Source organism: Lepidochelys olivacea (assembly GCF_965140295.1).
Source record: "Lepidochelys olivacea isolate rLepOli2 genome assembly, chromosome: 6".
Lineage (NCBI taxonomy): Eukaryota > Metazoa > Chordata > Testudines > Cheloniidae > Lepidochelys > Lepidochelys olivacea.
The window spans coordinates 98,414,962-98,438,824 of record NC_140416.1 but is presented as its reverse complement, the minus strand read 5'-3'; the positions used below and the strand labels follow the sequence as shown (position 1 = coordinate 98,438,824).

The 23,863-nt window shown below is 40.7% G+C and overlaps 1 protein-coding gene across 2 annotated transcripts in view; it reads left to right on the top strand.

The window, feature by feature from the left end:
- CCDC88C (coiled-coil domain containing 88C) overlaps positions 1-23,863 on the top strand; it is a 125,860-nt gene that overhangs the window by 81,501 nt on the left and 20,496 nt on the right. For both annotated transcript variants that reach the window (XM_084631736.1, XM_084631737.1), the window contains exons 12-21: positions 1,476-1,620; positions 4,616-4,797; positions 7,399-7,536; positions 9,133-10,203; positions 13,045-13,169; positions 14,459-14,600; positions 16,096-16,284; positions 16,918-17,079; positions 18,194-18,471; positions 23,600-23,743. In XM_084631736.1, the coding sequence (XP_084487862.1) occupies positions 1,476-1,620; positions 4,616-4,797; positions 7,399-7,536; positions 9,133-10,203; positions 13,045-13,169; positions 14,459-14,600; positions 16,096-16,284; positions 16,918-17,079; positions 18,194-18,471; positions 23,600-23,743 (2,576 nt within the window). The remainder of the gene's footprint in view (positions 1-1,475; positions 1,621-4,615; positions 4,798-7,398; positions 7,537-9,132; positions 10,204-13,044; positions 13,170-14,458; positions 14,601-16,095; positions 16,285-16,917; positions 17,080-18,193; positions 18,472-23,599; positions 23,744-23,863) is intronic.

Sequence of the window (23,863 nt, the reverse complement as noted above, 5' to 3'; positions counted from 1 at the left end):
CACAACTAAAAGGCTAATAAATAACATTGGATATTTATTACTGCATTAAAGATATGAAATGTTACTTCATGTGCTGTAATTTTAGTTACTAGTGTTCCTCATTCTTATGGATTCGTTGTTCTGAATTCTTGCAAAGTGTGGTCAGTTACTAACCTGAAAAAGATTTTGCTGGAATGGAGGTGTTGTTCAGATCCAGCAGAGTTATGCTAAATGCACAGCTCAGTACATTGTAAATTAAGGAAACAAATGATACCCAAGATTTTTAAAATTGGCTCATGATTTTGGATGCCTCAAACTTTGGGTGCCTCTCTTGAGATAACTTGAAGAGGTATGACATGCAGAGGGGCTGGTGCTCCTTTCAGGTGTCTCAAGTTGAGCAACCAAAAATGTATTGCCCCAAATCACTAACCTAGCTGATGCCTTTCATCTTGGGTGTGTTTTGCCTGTCTTAGTATCTTAGGTAGCATATAGAGATGGTTGTTCTCATTTCAGTGCAAACATCATGCATGTAAATATATTCAGAGTGATTCAAGTGTCTTATAAGGAGAAAGGGGTGGGGAGAGTGTGTGTGAGAGTGAGAGACCATGCCTGCGCCTATATGCTACACCAGTACTTTGACTGGGAACAGCTATTCATCACTCTCTAAAGTCTATCCCATTCAATACCAACTCACTTTAATGGAAAGCTTTCTCTGTATTCAAGCCTATTTTTCATCTGTTCATTAAAATAATTCCCATTTTGTCAATGAGCAGTAAAAAAACTGACTTCCATTGGGAAATGTCGAACAGTGTCTCATTGAGCCCATACATATTTGGTGCATTTTGCATGTGAAAGTCAAGAATTAAGTCAAGAAGTTAATGTCAATTAGAAATTACTGAGATCTTACCCTAATAGCACCTAGTTCCAATTACAGCATGTGGTATCACCTGTTATGGTCGTTTTTTAAAAGTACATTATATGAATTTATTTTCCATTTTTTCACAAGGTTTCTTTGTTAAAAAGCTGTGTGAAGCTGACAGTGATGTGACATGAAGACTTCACTTTTGGGCATTTCAAGAAATGAAGAAAAACTGTAACTGATTCTGTGATGCTTATCTTCAGCTTTAGGAAGAACAGAGAGATTATTGCAAAGCCCAGATAGTGTCAAAAAGTTGTGTCAAGTTAGTTGTGAAATTAGGCAGGCTTGATTGTATTAAACATGTCTTGAAGCGTCCATTTAGTATTCCAGGTAATTAGAGATGGACCTAAACCAAAACCCAGGTTCTTAGTACCTCTGAACCTGGGGAAGTTTCATTTGGGATCTGGCCCATCCATAGGGTGGCTTTAATCTTGGATCTCTTAATATTGTATGTGTATATTAACATATGCACATATGTTGTATAGAGGGGTCCATTCAATTCTTGATGCATGCATCACTCCAGGCTTCCTAGTTAATAAGCTCAGCATGACATTCCATTTGCATGCTCTTTCCACAGGACCGGGACACAGACAAGAAACGAATTGAAGAGCTGCTGGAAGAGAATATGGTACTGGAGATAGCGCAAAAACAGAGCATGAATGAGTCTGCTCACCTGGGCTGGGAACTAGAACAGCTGTCAAAGAGCACAGACCTCGCAGATAGTAAGTAGCAGTCATAAGGTGACTCTTAATTATTATTGTGCTTGTGCAAGGTTTCCTTGTAGAAGAGGAGGGGAACAAGTTACTGCATTGGGCAGGAGCAAAACCTCAAACTCCAGGCTGAATAGTTCTCGTGGGGAAATAAATTTCCATATTTAACCACTTGACAGTTTATTATTTAAGCTGAACAAAAAGTTTCTAATAATGCCACAGCTTCCAGCTTCTTTCCTTAAATTATGTAACTATTAACAATGACTTCTTTATATTTAAACCTTCCTTGAGAAAGTGCCCAAAAGGAAACAAACAGCCCCATATATTGCACAGTAATGATCCCAGCACAGGGTATTTTTAACTAAATAGTTAGTGGCTGGGAGGAGTTGATAATCCTTCTCTACTCCCAGCTGATCTTTAGGTCCCAGGAAAAAGCCTATGCTGTGAGGCAACTATTTTTAATAGAAGGTGAAAAATGAGTGGGAGCAAGGGGAAATAACTGGCTGGATATTTTGTAAATTGGTGATTCATTTTCAGTAATTATATGCAAGACATAAAAAAAATCAGTGCTCTGTATCATAGGCTTGATAGTTGGTTTCTATTTATATAATTAATTCAGTTTATAATACTAGGATACAAAATCGTATTTTAAAGAATCCTGGGATATATAACAGGATGTTACTGGCAGAAGTTTTCAGTATCAGATCTTGACTGAACACTTACCTAATCCCTCAAAGACTCATGCACATGCTTAGCTTTACACACTGTGAGTAGGTTCACTGATGTCAGTGGGGCAAATCACATCATGTAAACTTTAGCATGTGCACAAGTCTTGGTAAAATCAGGGTCTTGTAAAGTGACCATATGTAAAAATGGTACCACCACTTTGCTCCTCCGATTGGCTTGTTGTGTGTATTCTGAGCTGTCTACTAACAGTAGTGACTAATTAGCTCTTATTACTTTTTACTTTGTTAGCCCTGCAAAGCGAGCTCAGCAAAGTTCAGAGAGGGTGAACTGTATTCTGGTTCTTCTTGTGCAGCAAAAATACGGTTTCATCAACATTGAAACATTTTGGGAAAACAGTGCAATTTTTCAATGGCAAATTTGAAATGAGGCAAAAATTTCAGCCTCGTTTCAAATTAGAATTTTTGTTTCATTTCTGTTTTTTCCCCTCCTTTTTTTGCTTTTTCCTGTATTTCTTTTTTGCCACTGAATGCATTAGAATGAATGATGCTTAGGTTCTTCCCCATTTTTCATGTTTGTTTTTTGTTTGTCCATTCTGTAACCTTTCAGAACTTCCTCAACTTTAGAAAAGTTATAAAGGGGGAATAATAATTAAGGATAAACTTCGTAACTCTTTCAGTCTGTAACTCTTCAAAAGTTGTAGCTTTTCAAAACTTCTCCAGAGTAGCAAAAGAAAAGTGGAGGGGAATCAATGACATCATTTATTTTATTGCACTCAGTGGCAAAAGGGGAACAAAAAGAGGGAGCGGGGGACAAAATTTTGAAAATCTGAATAAAAAAATCATTAAAATTTTTGAAAAAAAAACCAGAAAAGTTATTTCATTTTTTTGAACCCTGTGAAATGAAAACAACTTAAAAATTTCAAAATCGTTCACAAAAATGTTTTCCTACTTTTTAACCAGCTCCATTTATGAAGTTCCAGTTAGTTACACTTTGTCCCACTGAGGACAGCTGAGGTTGTGCAGATGTAACTGAGAGCACAGTTTGGTCTGCAGAACTTTTATTTTAGCTATGGTGATGCATGACCAGGAAAGAACCCAGCTTGACTGACTATTGGATATCGGGTTGAGTTTGGAAGGATGGCACGTAGAAAAACCATTTTTTTTACTTCTAAATTGAGCAGAGTTGATACAGAAATCATTGGGTAACAATAAGCATGGAAACCAATAAAGCCGCTTTTAAAGTCTTTATTTCAGAATAGAATTGAAATGGAACCATGCTGATGGTATTAGTGTTAAACGTCGATGCAACCAAAACTCACCAGTGTATTGCTCATACAGATCATGGATGTTGTGAACCATTCAGCCTCCCAGGAGTTTCTGCCAGTTGTAAGTGCTGTTTAAGGGGCTGTAACAGCACTGAATTTTGTCTTTCTTCCTGTAAGAATGAATATTTTCTAAGATGAGAACACAGAGTTAATGTCACTTTCATGTTAAACATATGATTTTTATGTAGAGAGTAGATTTGTTACATTTGAAAAAAGGAAGTAGATTTTTAGCTACTCAAGTGTTGAGTTACTAAAATCAAACATGGTGAAAAAGGTAAATGTGCAGTGGAGACGCTGGTATTGGGAAATGTCACATGAAATGTGATAAAACTTGTGAACTCTAAACACCTGGAGTGAAATCCTGGCTCTATTGAAGCCGGTGGCAAAACTCTCACTCATAGAGAATTCTCTGTGATTGTTGCTTAGTGCATGTGTATCCAGCCTTAAAATACACACACTGCTTCAGTGTGTGCCTGTTGAAGTAGCTGGATAACTCAGAGCACTGGCACCCATTCACGTGAGCTATTTCTGTGGTTAATTGATATAAAAGTTTTAATTGGCTGCAGCTGCAACTTCATGGTATAAATGATTGAAAATGGCATTTTCCCTAGTTTCAGAAGTTGATTTTTTAAGCATTTCTATCTCAGCAAAAGTGATGGATTCTAGTCCAGTGTGTCTCACCAAACATTTCTAGTTAACCATTCAACTTAGTAGCTAACCTGACTCTTAGATATGAGACTATGAAAATAAGCAGCTTTTGCAATATCGTGTCTTTGGACACTTTCCTGTTCATGAAGGGATGTAACTATTATCTATGGAAGTATGCTCCATTTTTTTATGTAGGTGTTTTTACTTAGGGACCACTCTGCCACCTTAGCTCAGCTGAAGTGCTAATAAGGATCTGGCCCTAATTATCTATGTTTTATGATCCTAGAAATGATAACCTGTTTATGAATGTGTATAAACTCCTGCATTCTGATTCTTATGTTTCAACAGCTAGGAAGTCCTTTGTGTTTGAGCTGAACGAATGTGCATCGAGTCGCATTCTGAAGCTAGAAAAGGACAATCAGAGCCTGCAAAACACCATCCAAGAGCTCAGAGATCTCTCTCTGACCACAGAAGAGAGCAGCCTAAAGTTTGTGGAGCTGGAGAAGGAGAATCAACAACTTAGCAAGAAGGTAACTCTCACTAGGTTCATGCTGGCCTAGCTATTTGGGAGCTGATTCTGCTGTTTCTAACAGTGTGCTGGAATTAGACCTGTTACACTCTGCAGCTTACAGCATTCCTGAGTGATGCTTGATGGCAGTACTGCCAACTCTGGAGAGCTCATGCATATTCTGCATGAGGTTCTCAACTAATTTTCAGTGCTTGCCTAGATAACTTATAGTCTTCCTCTTCCTTGTATATGCACTCCATAGAGCTATTCTGCCACTGGCAGATTGTGCTCTTGTCCCACTGCCTGTTCCTGTGACAAGTATTTCCTCAGCTTGTTCTGTTACGGAGGAGAAAACTAATGGGCTACACTCACCCTTAGTGTAATTCCATTTAAATCAATGAAGTTACATGAGAGGCGAGTTCAGCCCGATATATTTTTAAAGAAATGTCCTTTACTGTTCACGGTCTTTGATTGACTTCTCCGCCTTGTCTCCTTTTCTGGCTATCACAACGTTCTGCTGCATCTCCCTTTCCCACAAAGCCACGGGTTCTTTTCATTCCTGGTAATGAATGTGCTGCTAGTAGCATTTTTTGCTACACTCCCTTGTCGACTGTTAATACTTCTAGCTCATGTGCCAGCCCAGCTCTGCCTTTGGAAAGGAGTGTTCAGTTCTGCCACAGCCACCTGCTTGGGTTTTGTCTGGCTACAGCACGCATTCTGATCTCCAGCTAACAGACCCCAGTGCCAGTGGGGAAACAGGATGCTTGTTAGTTTGATGCATTTGAAGAATTCCCATGTAAGGGACTTAGTTCTCCTCACCCCTCTACACCCACTAAACGTGATATGGGGCCTACTCCTGCCTTTTTCTTTGCTGCTGTAACCAATGTCTTTTGTCGTATTGATAAAAGCTTATACAACACTTCAGCCCTGAAACATAATGGCTCCCCTCTTTGCTCAGCTTACCGTTAAAGATGTGCTGGATCATTAGGATGCCCTAAATGAGAGAGCCCATTTGCTGTGTTGTAGATAGTAGTCTAGACGTAGATTGGCTGATTATAATTAGCACGGTACCTGCCTCTATGCCAGTGAGCGGAGGTTGACGTCCCTTTACTACAGGGAGCACTTTGAGGGATGCTTTTGCCAAGGTGAGAGAACAAAATCCACTTCTCAGAGTCCCTATCTGGGCAAGAGAGAGTCTGTAAAAATTCATCTCTCCCTACTCCCACTCCACTCCCACGTGGCCCCTTTGTGACAGTCATTCAAGCTAGGTTCTCTAATTAAAACACTCAGAACTTGAGATCTAAGGGTATAAAGTGTCCAACAAATGTCTCTGGTGCCCAGCAACTTAAGTCATTTGAACAGCTGCAGTTGACTTTGACTTACCACATGCATATTTCTTTGATACCTCAAGTTGTGGCACTATATCAGTACCAGCTCTTATGGGCCCAGCTTTAGTCTGATTTGCTCCTGTTTTGGCAGTGGGAGAGTGTTACCAAGCTTGGGTTACCTAAAGGTTTGATCCCCTCCTTTAAATGAGTAGGATTACCCAGTAATACAGAATGCCAGTGCAGGGGCGGGGCAGAATGTGTGGGCATGAAACAGAGGAGCAGAAATGCCAGTGGGTTTAAAGTGTTGTGATCAAGAACAGCTGAGAGTCACGAAACAGAAAATTCTTTGCTCATGATGCATCACTTTGGAACAGGGACATAGACTGTGATGGGAGCTAACCTAGTCTACAAGTGTTGATTGAATATCACAATCTGATCATGTTGCTGGTGACTCTGTCACGTATTCAAGGAGATTTGAGAAGAAGTTACTGCACAGTCATTTGGCTGCTCAGCTACTGTGTCAGTGGTACATAGTCTGTTGATACTAAGAGATATAAGACTTGTAAAGTATCTTACACTGGGTTTATTTTAACAAAATGTGTCTTCTTCACACATGCTGTATGGAGACTTATGACGCTGAGATTCCTGATGCTGACAAAACTTCATGTCCAAGAATGAACAATGGATTTTTGTAGAGTGGGAAGGTTTTGGGTTTTTTTTAATGCAGCAGCAAAACAAATATTAATGGTGGGGGTACTCAGAACTTCTACACAAGGGGCCTGGGTGTCAGATATAGGGAATGTGGAAAAGGGGTGATGATAGAGAAGGTTTTAATGGAGGAAGAGGTAATTTAAAAAACAACAGTAAACCAAACCATAGTTCCCTCAGATTTGCTGGATAGCTAGCAGCCACATTTTTAGAAGTTTCTCTAATTTCATGTGCCTCCATTTTGGGTGTCCAACTTGAGGTACCAGGTGTGAAATCCTGGCCTCATTGAAATCAATGAGAGTTTTACCATTGACTTAAATAGGGGTAGGATTTCACCCCTACTCTCTGACTGACTTTCAGATTTCTGAAAATTCTGACCTAAATTTGTATAGTTGGTTAAACAGTGGTTGGCAACTTTCAGAAGGGAAGGGTTAGTTTCCTCAGTCTTGTTGGTTTGACATAACCCTTCCGGAACGGATAGCATCTTGGCCATCTATTTAATCTCTACTTTTCAAAATGCTCTGAAATAGAAATAGTCATGGTTCTGTTTGTTGTCTGATGTATTTTGTGGTGCTTTTTCCATGCAGATTGAGAAGTTGCAAAATCAGATTGAAAAAGAGAAACAAAGCAGCCAAGACTTGGAGACCTTAAGCGAGGAGCTGATAAAAGAGAAAGAACAGCTACAGGGTGTCATGGAGACTGTAAAAGCTGAAAAAGACAGACAGGTGCTGACTTCATAAATCTGATCCAAAAGCTTAGTAGTGGTCATTTTACCATGGCCATTTAGAGAGTCTCAATGGCTCAGGGGCTTGGTAATAGACCGCAGAGAGTATTGCATGCAGAACACTCATTCAAATACAAGTCAAGATGTCTTTGAGCAAAAGTAACTACATGGGATGGTGTCTGCTGCTCATTCCATTGCTCTTTGACAACCTTCAGGTTGTTTGTAACATTGGTTCTTCCCTGCCCTTCAAAAAGCCTTGACTAGACAGATTAGGATGTACAACTCAAATCCCATATTGCTGAAGAAGATTGGATTGATACCAGCTGTGTGTCATGGTAGTTTCCTTAGACTTACTTGATCTGAGTAAAAAAATGCTGAGAAAGCTACTACACCCATAGATTGACATTTTAAATACCATGCAGCCTTTACCGCTGTGATGCAATTCAAAGTACAATACCACTATTTTACAAGCTTACAAGGTGTCATTCATACTTAGTAATTTAAGAATGGGAATAGACGTGGTCCATGGAGGATGGTGTGCTTGCTTTTAAAATATATGAAATTGATTTGTGTGACAAGGCTGGGGTGAGGTTAAATAATAAAAATAAACCTTGCATTTATACAGTGCCTTTCATCCTGAAGCATTCTGAAGTGCTTTACAGATTTATACTCCAGGAAAACTCCACCTCTGAAATACAGCTGTGGTGAAGCACAGCCGCTCTTTAAAAGCACATAGGAATTCCTCATGACATGATAGGAAGTGGACGCTTCACATTTAGGACAGGAAGTGAAGAAAACTACGGTAGACAAAAACTAGAGTAGGGATGTCCTTTACTCGGGCCTAACTCCATTTGACTTCAGTAGGTGTTCTGCCTGAGTAAGAACTAGGTAAAAATCTGACTAAGGATTTGAGTATTTGGTCCAACATAATTACCTCAGCTGGAATTTGGCCAAGAAATCATAATGAACTCTCTTCCCTTACAAAGAATATTTTTTAATGAACTTTTTAACAACTACTAGTGTTCAGCACATTAATTTTACATCTTATAAGAAAGAGGGCACCTGTGCTTTCAGTTTTCACAGTGATGAGTGGAGAATATGAACCTAGAAAGAGAGGGAACAGTGCCCCTGTGCACTGTGCTAGAGCATTGGTTCAATCTGACTCAGAGACGGGAGTGGCTCCTCATAAATCAAGTCCAAGCTCTTCCACGGAGATCTCCCATCCATGTACTGACTCTGCCTAGACCTGCTTAGTTGAAAATTTGAAAGGAATAAAGCATAATGTTTAACTCACTAGTACCTTGAGATACCTCGTATATGGTATTAAAAGGGCTAGATAAAACCAAATTTTCTTCAAAAAGTCTCTTCCTTAGTTTGGGTTGGTGGGGAGGGTTTGAGTCAGGGATGACAATGGCTAATGGCTGAAGAATTTGTGTTGTGTTAAATGGGCATTGTTTTGTTAATACAGAGTTCTGACTGCCTCGAGGGTAAATTGCCAGATTCTACATTGCTATAAAAAAACATACTCACAAGGAACACCTCAGGTGCCATCTACTCTACTGTAGATAACTCTCTCCTTATTTTATTTTTAATGTAGATAAAGGACCTCAAACAAGAGAATGACCACCTCAACCAAGTGGTTTTGTCCCTGAGACAGAGGGCTCAAGTTAGTAGCGAGGCCAGAGTAAAAGACATTGAAAAAGAGAACAAGATGCTCCATGAAACAGTTACAGAGACTAGTGGCAAACTCAGCAAGCTGGAGTTTGAGAAGAAACAATTGCATAAAGATTTTGAACAGGTTAAAGAAAAGGTAGAACGAGTGGAGGAAATGGAGAAAGAGCTCCATCGGCTAGAGAGGGAAACTGAACAGCTCACAAAGAAGGCAGCAGCCATGAAAATTGTAACAGAGAAGGTTGAGGTTCTAGAGCAGGAAAATGGGGATCTGGAAGTGGAGAACAGGAAGTTGAGAAAGTCCCTGGATACCTTACAGAACGTTTCCATCCGGCTAGAGGACCTGCAGAGGGACAACAAGCAACTGGATGAAGAGAACCTGGAGCTCAGGAGGATGGTAGAGACCATGAGATTCACCAGCACAAAAATGGCACAGATAGAGGCAGAAAATAAAGAGCTGGAGCGGGAGAAAGAGGAGCTAAGGAAAAATGTGGAGATGTTAAAAACACTGGGAAAGAAGTCAGAAAGGCTGGAGCTGAGCTATCAGAGTGTGAACTCTGAGAATCAGAGGCTTCAGCAGATCTTGGAGAACAGCAGCAAAAAAACCCAAGAGCTAGAGAAAGAGCTACAGGGAATGGAAAGTGAAAATCAGGCCCTCCAGAGAAAACTTGAAGAGCTGAAGTTTTCCAGCAAATGGCAGGAGAGGTTAGAAAAGGAGAACAAAGTGCTGGAGCAAGAAGTATCCCAACTGGAGAAAGACAAAAAGTTTCTGGAGAAGGAAACAAAAAGGCTTTGGCAGCAGGTGGAGCTGAAAGATGCTATTTTGGATGATAACACAGTAAAGCTGGCGGCTGTGGAGAAGGAAAACAGAACACTTGAAAAAGAAATGGCTCGATTCAGAGACTCATCTAATAAGATGAAAGAATTTGAAAAAGACAATAAAGACCTTATAAAGCAAGTTACCATTGATAAAAGAACACTAGCTACATTGAGAGAGGTAATCAAAATAATAATATTGCCTTAATCATATGCATTTTATTTATTTAATTTATGCTATGTAGTGTAGACAGTGGTCCATTCCATGCCAGTTTGATCCAGACCATGAATTAAGGAAACCGAGAGACCCTTAGTTGTGACTCTGGGCATCACAGGTGGTGCTGTCCGAGGAAGTAGAATTCTAGAACTTCAGTTTGTCTTGTGTCCATAACTCTATAATCAGGCTTAGCTTTGCATTCACTACAGAGGAGTCCTGACCCTTTTCTGCTGTGGCACAAGGCAACACTACTCACTGTGCCTCATGTATTGTACAGTAGTGGTTCCTTAAAAGCATACCTATTGCACAAGGTTAATAAGGACTTGTTCCTGCAGTCGTATCCATATGGCTGGAGCCTTTAGCCCAGGCCGAGCCCTGTTAAAACCAGTGGGGTTTGCATGGACACATTCAGATGTGGTTGCAGGATTGGTGTCCAAGGAAGTATTTTTAGTATTCAAAGAATTTTCTGTGGAAAGTATAAGGACATGTAAGGGAATATTGTAGATATTGAGGTAACTTAGTTAAATGACCAAGTTTTTAAGGGATGCCACAGCATAAGCACATAGCATATACTTATTATGTTGAAAGTTGGTTATATTTTAAAAGTCTTCAAGCCACCAGTGTCTAGTTTACAAATTAGGCTGATGTTTTTCAGAATTACTTTACAATTACAAGATAAAGTGAAATACAAGAATTACAAGATAAAGTGAAAACCTGAGTGCTGTTATTATCTATACCTCTGCTTAGTCTTCTGTGGTCTAAAAAAATGATTTCATATGTACAAATTGGGCTAAATTTCTTCGGGGAGATAACATTTGATTTTTTTAATTTAAAAAAAACCCACATTTGTTAATTCATTCTAGCTGCTGTTCAACATCCACTTGCTTTAGTTTTAGAAAATGTTTCTTGGGGAAAAGGTTGTAATCAGTTGTCTGCCCCTCTCCTCCCAAGGATGGTTTAAGAAAGGATCTTGGTGAGGAAGTAGTCTTAGTGCTTGTCTACAATTACAGCACTTTAGCACTTAGTGAAGACACTACCTATGCCAGCAGGAGAGCTTCTCCCATAGGTAAAGACTTAGTCCTTTAGGGCGAAATCCTGACTCATCTATGTCAAGAGGAGATGCCCTCCCATCAACATAGCACTGTTTGCAGTGGGAGTTAGGTCAGTATGTCACTTGGAGTGTGTATTTTCCGTACCCCTTAGCAACATAGTTATACTGACGCACGTTGGTAGTGGAGACCAAGCCTTAGCATAACGCCCTGAGGTAGATTTAAGTTAAAGAATTTTGCCCAGCATTTTGCCCTATCTTAAATCCTTACATCAGCTGACAGTGTCCTCTGGTTTTTAAATTTAAATTTTAAAAATACAGAGATATAAAAGAAAATTTATGGCAGTCATATTGTCAGTAGGAAGAACATGCATAAACAGTTAAAAGAATCTGCACCTTCAATGTCAAAATAGGCATTCGCACCCATAATCCATATCCTGTTGGAATATAATCATCTCAGAGGTCATCAGAACCATTTAAGTAGCTCTGGGTCCTGTGTGCAAGCTTAAATTTGACACGTTATTTATAATACCATTTTTCCAATAGCTTATTTGAATCACTAAAGTGTAAGTACTGGGCGAAATCCTGGCTCCATGGAAGTCAATGACAAAACTCCACTGACTTCAGTGAGACCAGGATTTCACCCATTGTTTATGGTGTGTGTGTATGTATATAATATGCCTAAATTTTCAAAAGCATTCTGGGTGCTTAGGTAAATCAGGACTCTTTAAAGATATCTCCAGTTGGGCACCCAAAATCATTTGTTGCTTTTGGAAATGGAGTCTGACAATGAAACCAAGAAATACATGTCAGTATTTCCTTTTACATACTTAGGGTTCATCTACACAAGGAAATTCACTTGCATAATTATACTGGTATAATTATGCCACTATATTTATACTAGTATAACTCCTTGGGTGTACACTTTTTTATTCTGGCATAATTAATACTGCTTTGAAAGCAACATAACCTAAACCAGAAAAAGGCACTTGAATACCAGAATAAGAGTGTCTGCACTGGGAGTTATACTGTATAATTATGCTGGTAAATTTCCACGTGTAAACAAGCCCTAGGTTTAGGAAATGCCTTCAGTACTGTAAACGCAGAGGTTAGTAAACTGAAAATCTTATTTAATTATCACAGGAAATTGGCAATTTGAAGTCCCACCACTGTATATGTGTTTGTGTTTCATTAGTTAATTTTTATGCTATTCAGAAGATTACAAAAAGAAAAACTTTTACATGTAATTCTAAAACGTTTTTCTTTCTTCTTCTTCTTTTGGTTGGACTCAGAAGACTGTGAGCTCCCTCTGCTGGCCCAATATCAAGTCACTAACAAACCTGTCTCAGTGCTACAATATGCTAGCAACAGTGATACTAATGGAAGCATAAAGAATTAAATACAAATTAGCAAAGGCAAAAATCTGAAGGAAAAATCCTTCTATTTTATTTGAGAAATCTCAAATAGAGAATGAAAATAGATTGCTATTTAAAAACAAAGCGTCTGATTCTCCTCTCACAGTGATGTACAGTGCAGGTGCTCTTAATTTACACAGGTCTGAGAGAAGAAACAGGCCCCAAAAGACAATGAGTGAGATCCTGACCCCGTTGAAATCTATGGGAAAACTCCCTTTGTTTTTAATGGGGCCAGGGTTTCACCCAATGCCCTTATCATACGTCAGGGTTTTTAAAATCACTGGCACTGTATAATTATCACTGTCTTCTGTGTGATGGTTAATGATGTTTGTGTTGTTACAGGATTTGGTCCTTGAAAAGTTAAAGAGACAACAGTTGTCTAGTGAGATGGACAAACTGAGCCAAGAGCTGGAGAAGATTGGATTGAACAAAGAGCTGCTGCTACAGGATGACAATGGCAATGACAAGTGAGGAAACTGAACTCCTTTAACAGTGTAACTCCAGAACTCCTTAAACCCTGCTAACCACAGCCTTTTGCTTTTTCATTTTCACATTTTGTGCCTCTCCCACTTCCACCCACTCCCATTGAAATCACGGTTTCATGTCCTAGCCAAGAGAAATTACATGAAACTGTTTGTCTTAGATTTTGTTTTCTAACAATAACAAAGCCACTGTAACAAGTCTTAATGGAAGGCGACCACAGATGGGTGTTCTGTATCTACTTTAAGGAGAATAAATTCCAGTTCAGTGTGCTGTAGTGGTCACATTAACTTTGTAAAATCATTACATAGCATTATACTGCAGTACATTTGGATTACAGGTGTTTTGTGTCCCCCTATAAATTTAGCAGGTGGAGAGTAGGATTCTGACCTCTTTTACAGTGAGTTATACCGGGAGTAACACCAATGACATCAAAGGAGTTTATACCCATGTAGAAATTAGTGTGGGTTCAGAATCAAGCCTTGCATGTACATATCCAGTAACCTGATTTCTATTCACTTGTCTTCATGAAACCTATTTCTGGAAACCCTTCTGGTGATTAGTGTCCTAAGTTCTGCCTTCACTTAAGAAGGGAGGTGACTTTTAGATTTAAGATGGGTAACCATTTTTGCCACCTGCTAACTATATTTATAGTTGAACTCTGCTGGCAAGGTAAAAGATGCTGTACTTGACCATTATCCTTTATATGGTGCATTCCATGCCTCTAACATTTAAGTGGTGATCCAGCTAGATGTGAAAATAAATGCAATGTGTAAGGTGTGACACAGGACATCCCTGATGGGCAAGTCCTATAGAATTTAACAAAAAAGATCTTCTTTCTATAGGCTTTTTGAACTGTCCTATAGAATGTAATGGAGAATTATATGCTTAATGCAGAATTCTGTAGGATTGGGTTTCCCCCCAAGCTATAGAAATCCACAGCAGGGATATAATTTTCTATTAAATTCTACATTATGGTTAAGAAAAAAATTAGAAAGGCTATTCTATATTGAATTCTGTAGTTCTTGTTCTTCTGTAGAACTGAATTGGTTTTATCCATATTAAAATCTGTTGGACTTCCCCATAAGCAATTTTTTTCCTCCTCAGTAATCTTTCAAATGCAAAAATATAGAGTAGTGATGGAAACCAGGTGTATATGAGGAAGCAAATACATGTAATTATGAGATTTGTGATGTGGGAGAGAAATGTCTGCAAGCCAGATGGTTGCATGTTTTCCAGTGACAAATGTTGGAATGCTGTTCTCATTATCTTTCAGCAAATATAAGATTCTGGAAAGCAAAACTGACTCTGCATTAAAGACAACACTAGCCATTAAAGAAGAAAAGATTGTATTGTTAGAGGCTCAAATGGAAGAGTCTCTTAACTTGAATCAGCAGTTGCAGAATGAGCTAAATACGGTAAGAGGAAACTCCATTTCAAGGTGTAAGGTTTAGCTATTCTGTAGGTTGGCATGGCAGACATGCACTTTTACTCAAGAAGAACAGGTAGCAAAAAACCCCTATTTGACTTAAATGCCTTCTTCTATCATATCCTAGACCAGGGGTGGGCAAACTTTTTGGCTTGAGGGCCACATTGGGATTCCAAAACTATATGGAGGGCTGGGTAGGGAAGGCTGTGCCTCCCCAAACAGCCTGGTCCCCGACCCCTATCCACCCCCTCCCACTTCCCGCCCCTGACTGCCCCCCTCAGAACCCCCGACCCATCTAACCCCCCCTGCTCCTTGTCCTCTGACCGCCCCCTCCCAGGATCCTCCACCTCTAATGGACCCCCGGGGACCCCACTCCTTATCCAACCCCCCCGTCCCCTGACTCCCCCAACCCCTATCCACACCCCCACCCCGGACAGGCCCCCCAGAACTCCCACGCCTATCCAACCCCCCCGTTCCCCAACCCCTAACCTCCCCCCCCATCCAACTGCTCCCTGTCCCCTGACTGCCCCCCGGGACCTCCTGCCCCTTATCCAACCCCCCCCCCCACTGTCCTCCCCCTTACCATGCTGCTCAGAGCAGCATGTCTGGCAGCTGCGCTGCCCGGCTGGAGCCAGCCACGCCGCTGCGCTGCCCGGCAGGAACTCGCAGCCCCGCCGTCCAGAGCGCTGGCAGTACGGCGAACTGAGGCTGTGGGGGTGGGGGGACAGCAGGGGAGGGGCCGGGAGCTAGCTTCCCCAGCCGGGAGCTCAAGGGCCGAGCAGGACTGTCCCGCAGGCTGGATGTGGCCCGCAGGCCATAGTTTGCCCACCTCTGTCCTAGTCAATAATAATAATTAATAATAATGCCGGCATTATTGTTTTTTTGAAGTCCAGGTTGAGATTTTCAAGAGGGCTCAGCTTCGGTTTAGTCCTGTTTCCTTTAGAAGTCATGGAGTTTGACCCCCATCTGCCGTCTCTTGTCTTATGCCTAGACTGTAAGCTCTTTGGGGCCGGCACCATCTTTTTGTTCTGTGTTTGTTCAGCGTGTAGCTCAATGGGTTCCTTGTCATGACTAGGGCTCTTAGGTGCTACAGTAATACAAGTAAAAAATAATAATCTCAATGAGAGCAGAGTTATGCCAATGTCGAATTCTTTTTAAAATCCCCACCCCAGGTATAACCTTTATATTATTTTTATTTATTGGGAGGCAGGGAGTTCAAGTGGAGAGGGCACCTGGCTGGGAGTGAGGGATGTGCATTCTTTTCCTGATCTATAATTTCACCTCTCTGTCTCACTTTCCCTATCCATAAAATGTGAATAATGATACTCTACCCCCGCCCCATCTTTTATAAAGTATTTTGAAATCATGAGAAAAAATTCTGCATAAGGCCTAATTATTATTGTTAATGTTTTATTTATTTGAATGTGCTGCAATTACTTTCCAAAAAGCCAGTTTTACAAGCATATTTCTTGTCTACTTCACAGACAAAGAAGGACTTTGAAGTTCTTAAGCAAAGCCAAGAAGATGGGCAATGTGTGCAGAACTCATTAAAATCTCCTGCAGAAAAACTCGTTTCCACCCACCAGATGAAAGAGAAATGGGAGACGGGACACAGAGAAACAACAATGGAGCTGTTGAAAGTGAAAGACAGGGCTATAGAGCTGGAAAGGAATGTAAGTCTTCTCCTTCAGGATGCAGGTATAAGGCATTTGGGGATGTTTATGTCATTTTTTAAAGTAGGAAGCAACCTCGAGTTCTGTGTCTCCAGAGGGGATCAATGGTCCAATGGTCAGAGTGCTAGCCTGGGACTGGGGTTTGATTTCCTGCTCCACCACAGGCTTCCTGGGGGACCTTTGGCAAGTCCATGCCTCAGTTCCCCATCTGTGAAATGGGGCTGATAGCCTCACAGGGTGTTATGAGGATAAATACATTAAAGATTGTCAGGAGCGCTGATACTGTGGTAATGGATCAGACAAGTACTACAGTTTGGAATGATTTTGTCATTGCAGGGGAAATTCACTCATGTGCAGAGAACCAACACCAGGCCTATGCACCACTTAAGCCCTCACCTTAGGGTCTGTGTGGGACTTGACACATAGGTCTTGTGCTGGCCTCTGTCCAGGGGTGAATCTTGCACCATAACATCTATCCTAACTTTGATTTAATGCTGTAAAGTATTTGCTACTAAAACTTCAGAGCTTAAGGGGTATCAGAAGTTTGTTCTCACCTTTGATAGGGCTGTAAATAATCAGAACAGCTGTTTAATTTTTTTCTCCCTCCACACTTCCATTCTATTTCTCTGTTAGAATGCAGCCCTCCATGCTGAGAAGCAGCTGCTTAAAGAACAGCTGAAGCACTTGGAAATGCAGAATGTCTCTTTCAACAATCAGATCCTGACACTACAGAAGCAAAGTGTCTTCCTTCAGGAGCACAACACTGCTCTGCAGACCCAAACAGCCAAGCTCCAGGTCAGAAGAGCCAAATGCCAATTTGTCAGTAAACTCTGGATTTGATTTTGGTTGTGTAGAGAGGATGGAAGCTGAGAAGAAAGTTTTCAGCGTTGACAATAATCAGTGTAGATGGTGCTGAAGCAGGGGAGTTCAGATTCAGATCTGAATTTCCTTCAAATTAAAAAGGTTTGGATCCAAAATTTCAGCCTTGGCTCATCACTATTAAGAAATTGCTATTTATAGTACTTGGGAAGAAGTAATTAGTTATCCAGATTTGCTATTCCAGCTAACATATCATATATTCCTTCTTCATGTTAGTTCTTTTTTTCTTTTCATATTGTGTCCCAGAAAGAACTTTCCCGGGGAAGTGAGAATGAGGCGACATATCCAAATCAACGTATTTCAGTTTTCATTTGGTTTCGTGATGAAAAATCAGAATTTTCCATGAAAAGCAGAAACTTTTGGAGAATGATTTCATTTAATTGAAAACCCAATTTTCTATCAAAGCAGTTTCAATGGAAACTTTTTTAACTAGCCCTACACTGCCCTCTACTTCAACTTTACTTTCTTCCATCTTTTCAACATGCACTTTACACCAGTTTAGATTCACTTAGTCCTTCTCATAACCACATGGTCACCACAAAGCCAATGCACCACTTAAGTACTAAAAGTGATCTTAACTGAGATATAGATTCATACTGGCCCCCTGCACAGTGGTGAATTTCACCCCCACTTGCCTTAGATGAAATTAACAAACTTGCATTCAGTTGTATACAAACATGGAGCAACTTCAGTTCTTGTACACTCTTGTCAGAGTTATACATGGGACCCAAATGTTCTAGGTTGCTTACCTTTCTCAATTCTAGTCTTAATATTGCTGTACCAGCTTTGGGATTCTCTTGCTACAGGACAAACATTGATCTCACGTATGCCATGACTTCATATCCTGTACATTACCAGTAATACTAAAAGGTTGCTCAAGTGTCCTTTCCAAATTTCTTCATGTTCCCAATAACTGTATAAGCACCTTGTGTATGTTTACTCACTTCTGAGTGTATACTGAATAGCATGTCTGTGGTGTGTACCAGCATTTGTATATAAATATAATTACTTTTTACTTGAGAAACTTTAGGTAGAAAATTCAACCCTGAGCTCCCAGAGCACTTCACTGATGGCCCAGAATGCTTTACTCCAAAACCAGCAGACAGCTAAGGAAAATGAGAATGAAAATCTACTGAAACAGAAAGAGCAGCTAAAAGCTGAATATGAGTCACTGCTGCAGGACCACGAACACTTTGCCTCACTGCATGAGCGACAGTCCACAGAATATGAAATGCTAATAAAGCAGCACAGCTGCCTGAAAACATTGCATAAAAATCTGGAACTGGAGCACAAAGCTCTTGGGGAAAGGTATGAATTTTTAAGATGCATTACAATGTGCTGAATCGTCACTACTAAGGGAATTACAGTTCAGCAGTACCCAAGGGAATTGCATGGCTAGTGTGTGCTAAGTACTCATGTTGCAGATTTCTATTTTCCTTTTTGTTCTCTGAAAGTAGACATAACTAACATTTCATCAGAGTAATTCATTGCATTTGGAGGCCTTCCTTCCCAATCTTACTTTCATCAAAGGATTGAGATTGGAAACATAATCACCTGCAAAGGAGTAGGTATTTGAAATTGTAACAGGGTGAATTTGGAAATTACAAAGCAGGTGCCTTTCAATGAAATGTAGGATCCTAAGTGTCTAAGCACTTGTGAAAATGGGACTTAGGATCCTTGATCATTTAGGCACTTGTGAAAATTTTGCCCTTAACGTCTTTAAAATGTAGACCATTAAAAGATTTCCCTGGTCCTGTTTTGTGGTGGTAAAGTCACAGGGTAAAACCTCTAGATCAGCTAATTAACTAGCAAAGTGAGAATGATTTGTATCTTGAGAACTGTGAAACAATATGAATCAATGAGAATTGTATGGAGGAAAGATATGGATTATTGTGACAACAGAGGTTGTCCTAGAGCAGTGGTTTTCAACCTGTGGTCCGCAGACCCCTAGGGGTCCACATACTAATACCTACGATTTCCAAAGGGATCCTCCATTTGAAATTTTTTAGGGGTCCACAAATGAAAATAGGTTGAAAACCACTGTCAGAGAGGCTATGTCTGCCCTGCAATTAAACACCTGTGGCTGACCCGTGTCAGGAGATCACAGCGCTCACGCTATGGGAGTGTTTAATTGCAGAGTAGACGTTCAAGCTCAAGCTGGAGCCTGGGCTCTCAGATCTCCCACCCAGCAGGATTCTAGAGCCCGCGCCCCATCTCTAGCCCGAACGTCTACACGGCAATGAAGCAGCCCAAGACCAGTGAGCCCGAGTCAGGTTTTTCTTTGCTGTGTAGACATACCCTAAGGGACCCTGCTGGGATAGATATAAATTATGTTTTTAATATATTTTGTTTTCCTTCTAACTTTTACCCTTCTATGCCATTTAGGTGCTTCAGTTTGCACAATGAAATTAGACTTATATGTTCCACTTTTAGTTGCTAGTCATTTTCACTTTCTGGTGATCATTATTGGTACTGTATTTCCACATGTAAAAATCTATTGGTCTAATGCTCAAGAATGTGTTTTTCCCACTCCCTGCTCTAAAGAAAAAAACCCAAAGAATTTTAATTTTAATGTTTTGATTATTTTCCCCAACATATCTGTATTCACATTTAATTTGTATATAAAAGCTGAACTTCAGGCTCAGATTAAGTTGACAGTGTCCTGGGGAGGTGGATTAATAGAAACTTTTCTGTCCTAAACTTGAAGGATCTGGCCATACAAGCAGGATTTGAGAGGGGAACAGAAATAAACGTGCTGTGATGAAAATATCCATTAGAGCTGTATGACAGGACAGCTGCCTGACTGTCAGCTAAATGAGCTATAAGTGATTACACAGGCACCATCCCTGCTTGCTGTGTCTTTCACAGACTGATTAATGGTTCCCACTGATGTAAGCCTTGCCTTCGATTATCACACTGCCGTGTGCAAACGTAATTTGTTGATTTCCTTGTTTTCTTGATGAGTATCAATAATTAAACAGTTGCAGCCTGAGGAGTCAGTGGTTTGCTGAAAAATAGGTTGTTGTCACGGATAAGCGCTATGATCATCATTGCCTATGCCGGTGATAACGTTTCAGACTCTCTTGCCCCAACTATTGCTGGGACGTAACTACCAGTGAAAAATGCTGGAGTGGAAACAGATGGTGACCTTTTGTGTACTCAGAAGAGATTGATTTAGGCAGTTTTAAGAGTAGGATGCGCTTCTCCATAATCTCATCTCAGGTCAAGTTGGGAGAATATTAGTCAAGGTGATTTGTGTAAGGCCAGCCTGTAACTTTGTTTGGCTGTCAGAAAAAAATATGCATGTCACATTTTTTTTTAATCTGTGTGCAACATGGGGCACAACTGGCTGAGAGCAGTCCGGGGAGGAAGTTAGCAAAATAGCAGGCAGCGAAGTCAGCTGTTTTCGTCTGCTACTCAGGAGGTATTTAACTGATGACAGGAAATTTCTCACTTTCACCTTCAACTAGGATGTGCTACCCAGGAAATGCACCCAAAATTTGTAAGTGCTCCTGAGCATGTCCAGCAGGCATGAAGTAACTGTCTACTCTGTAACGTGTGTGAACAAGGTTTCTTTGTTCCGGGCTGCCAGGCAATAGCTTTTTTTCTCAGATGATGATGATCATGAATGTAGATCCTAGTCCCACTGCATAGGTTGTATCTAAATACAGTGAAATAGTCAGCCAAAGCCTAGCCATACACAGAAGATGTGGGTTTGACTTGGCAGGGAAAGGAGTAGTTGACATGTTACAGGGCGTCTATTCAAAACAACATTTTCTTTATGCTGTGTTTGGCTGGCTTGTGCTGAGAGGAACTGGATCCATCTTCTGCATTTTTGTAGTACTTTGGATACACTTATTACTAAGGAATCATAATAACTAACTAGCCACCACGGCTAGAGATTACACAGTTCTGTATGGCTTGCTGTGTAGAAACCTGTAATGCATCACAGATATTGAAATAACTCTTCCCACTGGAGAAAATAGGTCCTGCCAGGCAGAATTACATGTTGCAGGGACTTGCATTATTAACTTACCAAGACTGGTTGGTAATGCTGCTTTGTGGGCTGCTTCTGCATATGTTTCTCATCATGGCTGTGCATTTTAAAAATGTTCTCAGTCACAAATATCCACCCATGGTATCGGTACAAACAGAGCAGCAGCAAGTGGAAGCCAAGTAATATTGTCAGAACAGGCGTGTAGAGGAATACGGCCATTCACGTTCTTGATCAGTGTAGACTGAATGAGTACTGGGATGCACTTGGTCTGTGCCTATAGTGAAATCTTCCCACCATTGGACTGGCACAGGTGCTACACCAATGGTGGGGATACTAGTGAAGACTGGCCATTGACTGATTTACCTCTAGATTGTCTAACCCTGCTCAGAGTTGCACACCTGGTGTAAAGCTGCTGGTAGCAAATCTATACTAGTGCCAGTCAAGCTGCAGAAACGGGAGGGCAGTGATAAGAGAGTTTCTGTACGGCTCCATACGGACAAGGCCTTGATGACCTCTGTCAGGATATTGACGTAGAGCTGGTTTGGTCAAACTCTGGGATTGACACAGGCTGTCTCTTGAAAATAGTTCTTGAAGCTGGACATAAAAGTCTAAACTAGAGCCAAGATTCAAAGGCAAAGCATGAGGTATAAAGCAAGGGGTTTCTAAAAAAATAAAAATCCATAAATGTTTTCACAGAAGGGAAAATAATTATAGAATCATAGGGTTAGAAGAGACTGCAGTGGTCATCTAATCTAACCCCTAATACCTCAGGTTTACATGAGAAACTATCCCCCTCGTTCAGGATCTTCCATTCATCATGTGGACGTTGAACGCTCAGTATTTAAAATGTCCTGCAGCTGAACGAGAGAAATAAACAAGGTTAATTCAACTCCATTACTGCCCCTGGTGATGAATAGTAAAGAGCAGCTTTTTGTCTGGTAGACAGGTACTCCTCTGTGAGGGAGCTCACTGGGCTGGAATTTGGAACAGGCTGTAATGTGACCCCTGGGGGAGAGGGATGGTAGCCTGAAAGAGAAATAACTTGGCAAGAGTCAATACATTTTGGTGCTGCTCTCTTTCTTTTGTTTTGTTTTTACTGTTTACTGTGGCTGCAAAGTAACTATCCTTGGTCTGCTTTCACCTCTCTTGAAATGAGAATTGCCAATGCCTGGTCAGATGAATGCAGTAGAAGTCTATTTGTTCACTGTACCTTTTTAATGTACTTCTCTATCCTCTGCCTGGCTGCTGTTTTGACTCTTCTTAGAACAGAGTTCTTCCATGAATCACAACAGATATACCTGCCCCAGCAGAAGCATGCTATGGGGGTGAAAATCTGCTGTCCCACCTCCAGCAATGATTGCACACCATTGTCACAAAAAGCTGTGCTAAGTCAAGACACTGGTCATTTCCACTTCACTGAGCCAGATTCCTATATAGTCTACCCCAGTTTATGCAAATGTAAACCTTGGCAGAGGACCCCAGTTGCAGAAAATTCACCTGAGAACAACTTACTATGGTGCAAAGTGGCCATAACCTGCCTTATATCAGGGTGGCAGTAAGGGACTAGTGTTATCTGAAAAATGGGCAGCCGTGGCTTGGAAGGGACACTCAACCCCCTCATCCATGCCTGTCTCCTTTAGACATTTGGGGAATTGTTCAACTGGGCCAGCAGGGTCAGGAGAGATGTCACGGTAAAGCTGGGTGTCCTCAGCACAGAGACAACACCACTGCGCTTTCTCACTGCCTTCCTTGCTGCCCTTGATGGCTCCATAGGCAAACTGCACAAATCAGAAGGTGAAATAGAGTGGAGGCCTTGGGGCAAATAAACCCCTGTGATACCCTCTGGGATTTCTCATTACCAAATGAGTAGAACCATTTGAGCAACACAGTCAACCACTACAAAAGGCTACAACACTTCAGCAACACTCCTTTGGCACTCACATGTCATGATCATGTTGTCTGCCTCCTATATATAATATATGAGCGCTGATATAAGTAGTTGATTTCACTCCTTTCTTGTTTTTGGCTGCCTCTTTATGCTCTGCACAGATGCTTTGGGACCTGCCCCTAGTAATTGATTCTGAATGATGTGTTGGAGTAAACGGTGCAGTAGTGTCTGGGAACCCTCCCTTTAGGTTTCCTTCACCGCAGAGAAATCCTTGCTTTGTACCGGTTGATCAGGATGTACAGTGTGATCACAGTACTTACAACTTGCATTTCAATTCAGTCAAAAATATAATTGTGCAGTCTCCCTATAGCCTTATAGACTAGCCTGAATTCACTCACTTACTATAGATTTCTTTTGAACTCAACTACATATATACATATTGACCAAGTCTTGTTTTCTCATGGATGCATTTTTATCTACTGAGAAATCTTGTGCTAAAGGAATAAAAATGTGTAGGCAAAGCCCAGAAGATGCTTATTCGTCTCTTGTAGGTACAACAGTTTAGTAAAATACAAGGCAGAATTGGAAGAATTGGAAATCGTTCTAAAAACCGAGAGAGAGGTTCTGCAGCAAGAAAGGAGAACAAATGCAATAGCCACTGGAGAAAATCAAAAGATGAGAGAAGAACTGGACAGGTATGGCTGCTTGGAACAGTGTTTTGCATATATTAGTAAAAATTCAATCCTATGCAGTATAGACTTGCTCTAATCCACTGTTGTGCTAACATAAAGTTCCTGGAAGCCTTCTTCAGTGTA